This window comes from Apodemus sylvaticus, chromosome 10, assembly GCF_947179515.1.
Source record: "Apodemus sylvaticus chromosome 10, mApoSyl1.1, whole genome shotgun sequence".
Lineage (NCBI taxonomy): Eukaryota > Metazoa > Chordata > Mammalia > Rodentia > Muridae > Apodemus > Apodemus sylvaticus.
This window is the reverse complement of record NC_067481.1, coordinates 99,601,995-99,615,457: the sequence shown is the minus strand read 5'-3', so window position 1 is coordinate 99,615,457 and position 13,463 is coordinate 99,601,995. Positions and strand designations below refer to the sequence as shown.

General features: G+C 48.0%; 1 protein-coding gene across 8 annotated transcripts in view; it reads right to left on the bottom strand.

Moving 5' to 3' along the window:
- Positions 1 to 9,742, bottom strand: part of Mgrn1 (mahogunin ring finger 1) — a 49,841-nt gene extending 40,099 nt beyond the window's left edge. For all 8 annotated transcript variants that reach the window (XM_052196314.1, XM_052196316.1, XM_052196315.1 and 5 more), the window contains exon 1: positions 9,513 to 9,742. In XM_052196314.1, coding sequence (XP_052052274.1) covers positions 9,513 to 9,600 — 88 coding nt within the window. In that variant the 5' untranslated portion in view covers positions 9,601 to 9,742. The remainder of the gene's footprint in view (positions 1 to 9,512) is intronic.
- Between the last annotated feature and the right edge of the window lie 3,721 nt (positions 9,743 to 13,463).

Here is a 13,463-nt window from a genome sequence, read left to right as displayed (position 1 = left end):
CTCAATTCTCCCTATATGTACAATAAAACCTCCCCACCATACTTGTATTGGTCATGTTTTCATTTTCATTCATCTGGTACCAAAGCCAAGGCGAGGGGTGTATGAGCTCCCTCCCTCCTCCCTGTCTTACTGGTGTTTCTCAGCTCCCGGAGCCTGAGCACCTCTCTCTCCATCTCTCTATCACCTTCACGGGAATCTCTCTACTAAGACTCCAGGATAGAATTAGAGCCTGGTTTCCACTGCACTTATGGAAACGCAGGCCCAGAGAGAAGCAGAAACATAGAAACATTGGCAGCAGCTCACCCCAGAGCAATCAGCTCTTCCAGCAGTTTGTTTGCACAGACCGAGTCGAGCCAGGTCCCTAGTGACCTCTAAATAATGCGCTCTCAGTCTTAACTACCCTAGCAAGAGAGATGAGCAGAGCCTTTTAGGCAAGAGCAAAATTCACCACTGGAAAAAGTGCCTTTTCTATTTATATGAGATAGGAGTCTCAATATGCTGTCCAAGTTGATCTCGTATTTATGAGCTCAAGCCTCCCGCTCAGACACTCGAGGAGCTAGGCTGCACTTGGCTTTATACTTTTGGGGGTGGACAGGGATGAAGCCAAGGCCTCATACAAGAGCCTCCCACTGCACTACATACATTCCCACACAACAGGGCAGAGTTCTTGGCTTCTGCCTCTTACAGAGGCCTCTTCCCCATCCAAGACAAGGTGGATTTGGCTCTACCACATATCTGATGAAAAAGGAACCTTCTCTGGGTAAACGGAGACAGGGAAAGAGAACATGGCTACCCATACCATGGAAAGCTTCTCAGCCACAGAGATGAATAAAACTCACAGGCCACCCGAAGGAACTCACAGGCCTCACACCTCCTCCTCTGGTTCTCCCCCCACCCCACGCCCCACCCCACAGGGTTTCTCTGTGTAGCTCTGGCTGTGCTGGAACTCACTCTATAGATCAGGCTGGCCTCAAACTCAGAAATCCACCTGCCTCTGCCTCCCAAGTGCTCGGATTAAAGGTGTGCGCCACCACCGCCCGGCCCACTGGTTCTTTTTTGAGTGACCTGGTATGTTGTGGTTTCTTCAAATAGTAGGTTAAGGGAGTCAGATCCACATGCCAGTCATTTAAGTGTGTGCTTCATGATATCACGCCTGCTTTGGCCCTTAGCTGTATGAGAAAGTGGGCAAGGCCTGTGCCTCCACACCCACAGGAGTGAGATAGGGCTTGACAAGCAAGCTGTTCGGCTCTGAGCAGGCAGGTCCTGAACTCAGGACACCCTCACAGCTGCTGTCACCACATGGACCTATGTACTGGGGTTCCACAGAAGCCAGAGGGGAAACTTGTGATAGAACCCGATCCCTATGTCCCAAAGACCCCACACTTCCCATTTAAGCATAAAAGTTCCCAGACTTGGGCTCCCCCTCAGCTCAGCTGTCTGATTCACTTCCTGAAAAGGGAAGGCAAGTGGGCGTCCCCAGGGACACACACAGGACTGTAATGTCACTCTACTCTCTTCACCCACAGCCGAAAGGGAGCACAGGAGGACTCTTCAGCAAGTCAACAGCTCTACAAACCTGACCTGGTCACTTTGAATACAAATGCCAAATCAGAGGGAACCTACCGAAAAGAGCTGCGGTGCCTAAGGCTGGTGTGCTGTGGCTGCCAGGGCCCTTACAGGCAGGTTGTACTGGTTAATTTTATGCCAACTTGACACAAACTAAAGTCATCTGAGGGGGGGAGACCTCAATTAAGCCAGGCAAGTCTATAGGGCAGTTTCTTAATTAGTGATTAAGAGATTGGTTAAAAGTGATTAAAAGAGTGATTATAGGAGAAGGCCTAGCTCATTGTGGGTGGTGCCATCCCTGGGATTGTGGTCCTGGAGTCTATAAGAAAGCAGGCTGGAGCAAGTCAGTAAGCAGCACCCTCCACTGCCTCTGCATCAGCTCCTGCCTCTGGGCTCTGGCCCCGTTTGAGTTCCTGTTCTGACCTACTCCAATGGCAGGCTATGGAAGTATAAGCCAAATAAGTTCTCTCCTCTTCACCTTGCTTTTGGTCATAGTGTTTTAACATAGCAACAGTAACCGTGAGACACAGCCCACAGGGGCAAGAAGGCATAACCACGACTGGACACTGAGGGGTCCTGGCATCAGCTCACCATGTGACCCTGACTGAAAGACTTCCACTTCTGGACCTCAGTGTCCTCAGACAATTGTGGCCATGTGACAGTGACATTATTCCCCAAGCTGCAAACATTGTGTGGTTACTTTTTTTTTTTTTTTTTTTTTTTTGCTTTTTTTGGATTTGGTTTTTTGGAGACAGGGTTTCTCTGTATAGCCCTGGCTGTCCTGGAACTCACTCTGTAGACCAGGCTGGTCTCAAACTCAGAAATCTGCCTGCCTCTGCCTCCCAGAGTGCTGGGATTACAGGTGTGTGCCACCACCGCCTTGCACGTGGTTACTTAAGTATGTAATTGTGACTAGTATTTTCATTAAAATTAACTTGTAAGTAAAGGAGCTTTTACTTTCCCTGGACCAGAGAAGCAAATCATTTAATCTTTTATAATTATATCACAGTTATCTTTTTTGAAAAAGGACAAATTGATAAGATTTTTCAGCAGGTGGGAGGAGAGACAGGGTCTTACCAAGTAACTGGGGCTAGCCTGAAACTCACTCTGTAACCTAGACTGACCTCAAACTAGTGACAACCCTCCTGCCTCAGCCTCCAGAATCCTAGAATTACAGCCATGGATCACCATACCTGGCCCTTGCCGAGACATACCCTTAGTAGACACCATTAATCCCAAGGAATGAAAGTAAAGTTAGTTTGTAGAAGGAATCAGCTAGGTTTGAAAGTGATTTCTAATTGAGTGGCAGACAAAGTGACGAATCAGAGAAAGATTTGACAGATCAGGATCTGCCCAACTCTCAGGAGAAGAGAGCGGAAAGGGAAGCTGCTTAAGAGCAAGCGAGCAGGGCAGAGGTGCAGAAGGCAGTTCTTACCGGGATAGTTGTCAGACACAGGTTGCAGAACAAAAGCCAACAAGCTAGACACACGCAAAGAAAGAACATGTCAGAGAATGAGAAGGAACCAGGAAATTAGAACATACTGCCAAAGTTAGTTTGAGACCAATTTTAGCAATTCAGGAGAAGCCGAGAGAAGCCAGATTGAATTGGTTAGCACGGAGGAGTTTTGAGCCAGAACGGCTGAGGTGAACTGGCCAGAGCTCAGAAAGAGCTAAGAAAGGTGAGCATATTGACTCAGCAGTAAGTCTCAGAGACTGAAACCATTCTAGGCCTAGATGAGTGTATGAAGGGCTAGAAGCTTCCAGGACTAGGTCAGCAGACTGAGGCAGTAAGCTGCAGAGATAATTATAACAGGAGAATAAAAGTTACCTTTACATATGGCTATAGAAATTTTATAGTTTGTCAGTTTCTACAAAAAATCCAGCTGGATTCGGCTGGGATTATGCATCAGTTTAGGGAAATTGCCATCTCTACACTGATCACTGAATACCCATGAACACGATAAATCTATCTCTTTTGTATGTATGTATAATTGTATTTTATCCCTGAGCTAGGTCATGTAACACAGGTTCGCCTCAAAATCATTATCCTCCTGCCTTAGCTTCCAAAGATTATAGACATGTGCTGCTATGTCTGCCTCTACATCTATTTAAATCTTTAAGTCTTCTCGGCAAGGGCCAGGTATGGTGATCCATGGCTGTAATTCTAGGACTCTAGAGGCTGAGGTAGGAGGGTTGTCACTAGTTTGAGGTCAGTCTAGGTTACAGAGTGAGTTTCAGGCTAGCCCGAGTTACTTGGTAAGACCCTGTCTCTCCTCCCACCTGCTGAAAAATCTTATCAATTTGTCCTTTTTCAAAAAAATAACTGTGATATAATTATAAAAGATTAAGTGATATTTACTTCTCTGGTCCAGGGAAAGTAAAAGCTACTTTACTTACAAGTTAATTTTAATGAAAATACTAGTCACAATTATATACTTAAGTAACCACACAATGTTTGCAGCTTGGGGAATAATGTCACTGTCACATGGCCACAATTGTCTGAGGACACTGAGGCCCAGAAGTGGAAGTCTTTCAGTCAGGGTCACATGGTGAGCTGATGCCAGGACCCCTCAGTGTCCAGTCGTGGTTATGCCTTCTTGCCCCTGTGCCTGTGTCTCACGGTTACTGTTGCTATGTTAAAACACTATAACCAGCCGGGTGGTGGTGGCGGCGGCGGCGGCGCACGCCTGTAACCTCAGCACTCTGGGAGGCAGAGGCAGGCGGATTTCTGAGTTCAAGGCCAGCCTGGTCTACAGAGTGAGTTACAGGATAGCCAGGGAAACCCTGTCTCCAAAAAATCAAATCCAAAAATCCAAAAAACAAAACAAACAAACAAACAAACAAACAAAAACCCACTATGACCAAAAGCATCTGTTTCTAGCTGTGGTGTGTCTCAGACACCTTTAATCCCCCTGGTTTTTTCAGTAAATAATACAATCCTGGGGCTCACAGTGTTATCAATATCCTGCAACAGACATATAAAGGATCCCAAGTAATTTTAAGAAAGAATCACAATAGAGAACCTGTGCCCCTATCCAGCCTCTTTCAATCAGCCATGTGCTGCTGGTAGTGTTACGTAGTCCAGACTTTCCCAGCCTTAGCATCTCTTTGGACCCTCCAAAATTCTGTTTTGGGGATTGTCCTGTGATTGTATCCATTAGATAAATAAAAAATGCACACCCTGAGCTGTGACAAACTATCTCTAGGTATTGACGAACACAAGCCTCAGGAAGTGTAGGGACATGGGGGTGGGAGGACAAAATTGACTCCGTTGAGAAACACCAGGAAAGAGTTACAAAGCGGAGAGAGAGAATGCCACACAGAAATAAACCCTTTCACATTTACGGTTAGCTGAGGTTTGACAGAGATACAGCAACACTTTGAAGGGAAGAGAGCAGGCTTTTACTGAAATGAAGGCGTGGCAACATGGCTCAACTTGCCGCCATGTTTGATGGTCTGAGTTTAATGCCCAGGACCTATATGGTGTAAGTAAAGAACCAACTGCAGCATGTTATTCTCTGATGTCACTCTTAAACTAGAAAAAACAGGAGTAGACTGAAAAGTGTCCCAGTGGGTCAAGGGTTTGCGTGACTCCCAGCATCCACATAAATGCTGGGTGAGCGTAGCGCCCACCCGTAACTCCAACACAGAAGGTTTAAGGTATATCAGCAAACCGAATAGCTAAAATAGCCAAATCTGGCCAGCTCTGGGTTCAAGTGAGAGTGCCTGCCTCAACCAATAGACAAGGCAGAGCGCAGAAGAGGAAGGCTAGGGTGGAAACCTCCACACATTTACAAGCATGCACACTGACATGCACAAATCTACCGCCACCAACCACCAAATAAAGAGAATCTGTGATCTCAGGCTACGCAAAGATTTCTTAATTATTACTCCAAAAGCATTATTCACATTAAAAACTGTTAAACTGAGCCAGATGTGGTGGGTCCTATCTACAGTCCGAGGATCAGAGACGCTGAAGCAGGAGGATGTCCATGAGAGAGAGGCCTCAAGGGCAACACATTCAATTCCAAGCCAGATGGTCTCCAGAGTAAAACTCTGTTGGAAATCAAAAACAAAAGTCCAACTCAAAGAGCTCAAGAGATAGCCCAGCAGTTGATAGCACTGCTGCTCCTCAGAGGACCACATAGTGGCTCACGACAATCTCTAACTCCAGTTCCAAAAGGTCACACGCCTTCTGACTTCAAAGGTCACCAGGGCACTCATGTGGTTTACACATACATGTAAGCAAAACACTTATTCACATAAACAAATCAGTTTAAAAGATTTTTTTAAGTACTTAAGAGCTGGCTGCTCTTCTAGAAGACTTCCACAGAATCTGCAACCCTCTCCTGGCCTCCACAGACACCAGACAGGCATGTGGTACACAGGCATGCTTGTAGACAAAACACACATAAATATAAAATTAAATTAATTCCAGAACCTAGGAAGCAAAGGCAGGCAGGTCTCAGTGAGTTTCAAGACCAGTCTGGTCCACACAATTTGAGACCAGGGAAGGGGACATAGCTGTCGGTGGCAGGAACATCTTTGTGCTCACAGATGCGCACTAGGGAGCCTGGAATGTGCTGCACTTCAGCATGCCCTTGAATGTCCTCACCTAGAAGGAAGCTATCCCAGAAAATGAGACTGAGCAGTTAGATCCTGAGTTCTAGTCAGCCTGGGCTACATGGCAAATCCCAAGCTAACTTGATGGGTGTAGTCTCTAAACAAACAAACAAACAAACAAACAAACAAATAAATGAAAGCTTTGAGCAAAAGAAACCAGCCACACATACAACAGCTATAAATTGTATAATTCCATTTATGTGAACTATCCAGAAAAGAAAACCTGCAAAGACAGAATGCTGAACACTGAGCATGCTACTAACACACCGCACAAAGGAACTCAGGGAGAAAAGGGTCACAAGTGTGACTGGACAACTCTACCATTTATTAAAACTCCACTCATGCTTACAATGGGTCAGCGACTCGGTGCACAAATTACACATCATCAAAGCTGGTAAGTGTAAAACAAACGGGAAGAAGGCAAAGCAGGTAGTGCTGATTCAAGTTCTCACTGCAGACAGCACATGATGAAACTCCCCAGGAAGAAAACTGCACAGCATGAGATGCTAATGGGAGCTGGAGAGATAGTGGTTAAAGACATTTGCTTTTCCAGAGGACCCAGGTTCAACTCCTAGCACCATATGGTGGCTCCCTCCAGTTCCAAGAGATCAAGACACTCTCTTCTAGCCTGTATGGGCACCAAGCATTCATATAGTGCACACACATACGTAGACAAAACATTCACATATAAAATAAAAAATGAATACATCTAATAAAAAATTGCTTTAAAAAAATTTGCTTGGGTTCTAACAACGGCTCAGCAGTTGAGAGTACTTCTTGCTCTTGTAACTGACCCAAGTTTAGTTCCCGGTACTGACATGGGAATAGCAACTGTCTAAAAGGTCCAGTGCCCTCCCACAGGTATTGCATGTACAGGACATGTGGATACAGCATAAAATAAAAACAATATTTTTTTTGACATAGCCTCTCTCACTATGCAACCCTGTACACCAGGCTGGCCTAAACTTCACAGAGATCCTCCTATCTCTGTCTCCCAAGAGCTAGGACTAAAGGTGTCCACCACCTAAATAAACATAGCTTTAAAGAAAACAACAAAAATTTCCTTGAAATTCAAATCAAGAAAACCAGCAGAAGGCTGAAAACAGAGCTGTGTCCAGTTGACCGGTTCATGGGAGCACCCTTCACGTGTTCCTCACGTTTCTTTCATCCCCAGTTCCTACGTGAGATCCCGAGGACCCCATGGTAAGTGAAGACGAGAACAGAACAATGAACAAAGGCAGACACACTGTTCACATTGCTGCCCAGGAGGGTATGAAGCAGAGTAGCCCTCTCCTCTCGGTGCCACTGCCAGCGCCAAGCACACACACGGAACAAACAAATCTCTGGACAGCAATGGCAGCCCAGTGCCCAGGTGGGCCATGACCTCACCTGCTGTGCCAGTACTGTCCAGCCGATGCTGGCTAGAATGCTCTGGGACAGCAGGTTAGAGGAACATCTGAGCAATCGGAAATGCCCCCTTCTGTGGATCTGCAGTGTGTGCACAGACCATGCACTGCTGTTTGATGCAGATGCCTAAGTGAAGGGCCATCAAGAGTGCTCAGGTGGCAGTCGAGGGAAGGTAGCTTTCTGGTATCGGTCACACCACTGCCAAATACACCCCAGGCAGGGTCTGGCCAGCACCTAGCTACCTTTATATATAGTAGCCAACATTTGCAGACGAGTTCTTATGTACCTGGCATAGTTCTAAGCACTCTAAATTGACGACCCTTTCCAGAGAAGAGGAGATGCAAATAAGCAAACTTAACCAAGGTCTCAGCAGAAGATGGAGAGTAACACCAACACCTGTTGTCTCGAGGTGCAGACACCAGTCCTTGTCTCCATGGGAACCTCTGGAGCCTGTACTAGCAATGCACACAGGCAAGGAGGCCTCCCTACACTGACATGGTATTCCATCCCATTAGCCGACAAGTGTCACTAAATAGTGCCAGTTTCCTGTTCTTTCTTCCTGGGAGTTCTCAGATCTTCACACTGACAGAACACTTTCTCGAACTTGAGTGGGCATCTAACACCAAAGAAAATGAGCTTAAAATGCAGATCCCTACGGTAAAACAAGTCTTGAAGCTGAGCCTGAAATATTTAACAACCTGTCCAACTAATGGGAGCAGATTTTTCTGAACCACACAGGAAATCTGACCGGGTTGGTCTGAAAACACCTGAAGACCACACAAACATCACCCTGAGCGCTCAGAAGACTGGCTCTAAAGGCCCAGGGTTCTACCCAACTGAGAAACTGTGTAGAAGTAAATGTAGCTGACAAGGCACCAGGCATTGCTTCGTGTAGCAGGACACACCTGTAGTCTCTGCACCAGAAGCCTAAGGCTGGAGAACTGAGTACCAAGCCGGCCAGAGCTATATAACAGGGCTTTTGTCTCAGAAAAAGGCCTGGTTTAAGAATGTGACTAAGTTAATATAATGCTTGATTAACATGCACAGTGCCCTGAGTTCAGCACCTCACAAAACTGGACAAAGTGGTGTACATCTCAAATCTCAGCACTGGAAGGGTAGAAGAGAAGGACCAACGTTTGCTCAATGTCACTCTCATAAGGAGTTTAAGCCATCCTGGGCTACATGACTACATGATACACTGTCTTTATTTTACACACACACACACACACACACACACAGAGAGAGAGAGAGAGAGAGAGAGAGAGAGAGAGAGAGAGAGAGACAGAGACAGAGAGAATGAATATGAATGAGAAAAGGAACAAGGCTCCACTGCGATCCCACATCTGATGCTGGTTCCAACTCTGCCTCCATCCAGCTCCCATAATCTACCACTGACTCTCTGCCCTGAACGAGAAGGGAAGGTCAGTAGTCCTCTCTAATCATTCCAGCCATTAGTCTGTCCTCCAATGGAACCCCTACCATCATCTCCCTAGGTCAAACACCAGGGTCCCTCACTCGCACCGGAAGAGGAAAATCTGGGTCCAAATCCTAATGAGTTGCCACAATCCGGGGCCGGTCTTCATGCCTCCAAAGCCGGCGACCCCTGGGGGTGAGACAGTCCTCACTATAATGCAACCCGATCCCAGAAAAGCCAAGCACGAGTACGTACAGAGGCGGTGCAAAGTGAGTGGCCCAAGGTCACCAGTTAAAAAAGGGCCGCGCAAGGTGCAACTGCGGCCAGCAGGGCTAGCCGGGGCCGCAGCCACGCCTCAAACTCCACAGGTATCGGGAAGGGGCACGGGGGAGAGTCCGGGGCAGGGCGGCGCAGGGCGCTCGCGCGTCTGGTCCCCGGGCCTCCTGGCGTCCCCAGTCCCCGTTCCAGCCCCCTTCCGCGGTCCGCGTCCTCGGAAGCTCACCGGACTTCGGAGGGTAGCGATAGGCCGAGTTGGCCTGAATGTCGATGTCCTCCACGCCCGCGATGCGGCGACTCAGGATGGAGCCCATGGTGCGTGTTTCTGCGGGCCAGCCGGAGAGGAGGGGGTGACGGCTGCGGTGCCTCACACCGACATGGCCCGGACCAGGCAGCGCCGACTCGCACCCACCGCCGCCGCCGCGGCACCTCTCCACAGCCCCCGCCCCCGGCCGCCCTGGACTAGGCCCCGCCCCCGTCCCGTCCCGCCCCGCCCCGCAGTTCCAGGGGAAATGAAGTCCAGGCCGGCCGCCGATGCGCCTGCGCACTACGCTTCCCAGACTTGCCCCCCCCCCCACGCTCACGTGAGTGGCCACGGTGGGACCAACCAAGAGGCCCGGGCTGCGGGGGTGATCTCCTTCGGACGACGCTACCCTAGGCGGCCGGGCTGGATATTGAAACCGGAATGCCTTAGTCCCTTCATCTTCTGTCTACATTTAGACACTCTCAGAAGTTCGAGTGTCGCCCATGTGAACCAAGTCTGAAAATCTCGACATTTTTACAGTGGCTCTCCCCCACTTCCCAAAGCTCTTCTCCGGTCCTCAACCTCAAAGGGATACCTTTAACCTGACAAGAACTGGGTAGCCATCAAGCCTTAGAAATGCAGGACTTGGTTGAAGCCTTGGTCAAAAAGTTAAAACATTTACAATGGACGCGTTATTTTCAGAAGACAGATTTCTCCCCCTTTTACACATAGGGAACTGAGGCACAAAGCAGGGCAAACACAAGTAATATGCTAAAAGCAAGTTCAGAAAAGTCAGGATACCGGTTGCAACATTACAGTTTACAAGGAATGTCCTGTCTTTTCACACACGCGCGCGCACACTGCTCTGAGGATGCCAAGGCATGTTTTTATGGCTCTCCTGACTTGAACCTGCTGTTCCAGGAGAGCAGCTAGGGAGACCAATTCACCATAGTTCACACTAAACTACACCTGAATCACAGTCCTCTAGGATCCTCCCACTGTCCCTTGTAGACAAGGCGAAGTGCATAGACTTTGATGACCGAAAACTCTCAAGAGAGGAAGGAAATACCCTCTCGCGGTGGGTGTGCGTCGCTGCGGCCTGGTCCAGGCCATGTCCCTGTGAGGCACCGCAGCCGTCACCCCCTCCTCTCCGGCTGGCCCGCAGAAACACACACCATGGGCTCCGTCCCGTGTCGCCGCATGGCTGGTGTGGAAGACATCGACATTCAGGCCAACTCGGCCTATCGTTACCCTCCGAAGTCCGGTAAAAGCAGAGAGAAAATATTAAGAATTGATAGGCTGAGCGCTGTGTGAGGAGGTGATCAAAATGGCTGAATGATGAAATAACATACACAATTAAATATAATAATAAAACCATAAAGGGCTAACCCTGGAACCAGCACAAATGGAGAGACTGGCTATCCAACTGGAGGGCATGCTCAAGGTTGCCCATTCGCCAGAGAGAAGACTCTCCTCGAGGCCATGTTGTTGAGGTTAGCAGGGAACCTCCAGGACACCAGAGGTCCTCCAAAGTTCAACTAAGCAGCAGCAACGAGCATTCTAAGACGCTGGATGAAGAGCTAGGTTTCCCGGTCGGGAACGCTTTCCTCTTACACTGGAAACAAAGATCCACAGTCTGAAGCAGAATCTGTCTGCTGGACTGCCTTTGTCCTTCAAGGGGCAGGCTCCGCCATCCACCTACTGTGCCTCCCACCCAGGCACCCTCTGAATTTCCCACCCAGGAAATCCCTGAAGAGTCAAGCTTTTGGTTATCCTCTGGCTAGTGCTGCTCTAGAGTAATTGTGTAAGAGATCTCTGAATTTCTTCAAACTCAAAACCACACCATGGAATTAGCACTATGGACCAGTTGAGAACAAAAGCCATAATCTCTTCGTAAACATATTTAGGATCGTAAGGCTTAGCACGCACTGATGACTATCGCGGAGACGTGCCTAAACTAAGGGAAGCAAGGCTTGGTTATGGATCTGCAACTTCAATACATCTAGTCACAAGCTGTGCCTGAGGGAGAGACATCTTCCTGAACTCTGCCTTGAAGACAGTCACTGGAAACTACGTAGCTGCTCAGAATTCCACCACCCTCTCTGTGACCACAGCACACACTGCAAACAGCGTAAGCTGCCGAGGAACCGTGACTGCTTGGCTCAAGTGTGTCAGTCACCGTGAGTGTGCAGAGCGGCACCTGTCCAATGCGTGAGAGAAGTGAATTCACGGACAACTTGGGTCACTCAGCTTGCATCTGCAACTGTACCCGGTTATCTCAATCAGAATTTCAATTTCACCTCGAATCTGGAAGGCTGAAGTGAAATGACCCACAAGTCACTAGGAAGAGTCCAGGTGTGCGATGTAACCTGAGCCTATCTATCCATTGGCTAAACACTCCCCCTACCCTCCACCCCCATAATGCTTGTCTGTAGCCCAGGCTGGCCTCCAACTCATAATTCTAAGTGCTGAGTGTATGCCCAACCACACCCAACCTTGGAACCAAAGTCTTCATATGCTGTCATCTTGCCTGAGGGATCTATACATATTCTCTTTTTTATTGTTGTTGTTTTGTTTGGTTTGGTTTTTTGAGACAGGGTTTCTCTGTGTAGCTCTGGCTGTCCTGGAACTCATTCTGTAGACCAGGCTGGCCTCGAACTCAGAAATCCTCCTGCCTTTGCCTCCCAAGTGCTGGGATCAAAGCCACCACTGCCCGGCAACACATATTCTCTTCTGTAGTACTCTGGAGTTCCATTTTCTATTTTCATGCCCAATTTACACAAGAGGCATGCACTGCACATACAAGTGAAGTGCCCCTTCTCGCCACGCAGAGGCAGATGGCGAGTGCTAATTGCCAACCTAATAGATCTTGCTCTCCTAGGCATGCTCGTGGGGACCATCTTGATTGTATTCATTGATGTAGGGAGACACAGCTTAACTGTGCTGAGTGACAGCATTTCTTAAAACAGGGGACTCTGGGCCGCATAAAATAGAGAAGCGTGGGTGGGTGGGCGGGCGGCAGAGAGCACAGCAGCTCAGGCACGGGCCATGAGCCTGCGTTTGATCCCTAGAGCCCAGAGGGCAGGAGGCAACGGACTCCAGAGAGCTTTGCTTTGTGCTCCACACTTACACCATGGCATTCACACACCCACATAAACACACAATAAACAAATATAAAATAACATGTAAAATAAATTGTGTGAAGAGGGCATTGATCTGGTTTTCCTAACTTTGGATGCCATGTGGCTAGGTGCTTCAGCTCACCACCTTGACTACGCTGCCCTGCAGCTGTGAGGTGGGACAAACTTTTCTTTTTTTAATTTCTATGAGTACACTGTAGCTGTCTTCAGACACACCATAAGAGGGCGTCAGATTTCATTAGGGATGGTTGTGGGCCACCCTGTGGTTGCTGGGATTTGAACTCATGACCCCTGGAAGAGTGGTCAGTGCTCTTAACCACTGAGCCATCTCACCAGCCTGGGACAAACTTTTTCTACCTTACATACGTTGAACTCTTTGACCAATAAGCTTAAGACCCCCAAATCTGGTAGAGTCTTTAAAAATAAAAAAAAGAAAAGTTCCTTCCTGTGAAATCCTAACACCCTTATGCATATTTCATGGTATATATGCTTCACACGCACACATGCTCTGAATTCAGTTTACTGCCTTCTCTGATCATAGAGAGGGAAAGTCCTGAGGGCTCTGATTGTCTCAAGGAAATGGAGAACCTGGGCACAGCAGGTGTTTCGGCAAGCAGACTTCTCTCTGAAAATTGTTCTGAAGAGTTTGAATTTGGGTGTCCCAAAGCCCCTCCGGCAATATCTTTCCGTGTCTGTCCACACCCTGTGGAAAACAAGCTCCACTATCAACATTTGAATGGATTCATTTTATTCATCAAATATTTATTGTGCAGCTACTATGTGCCAGGTGATG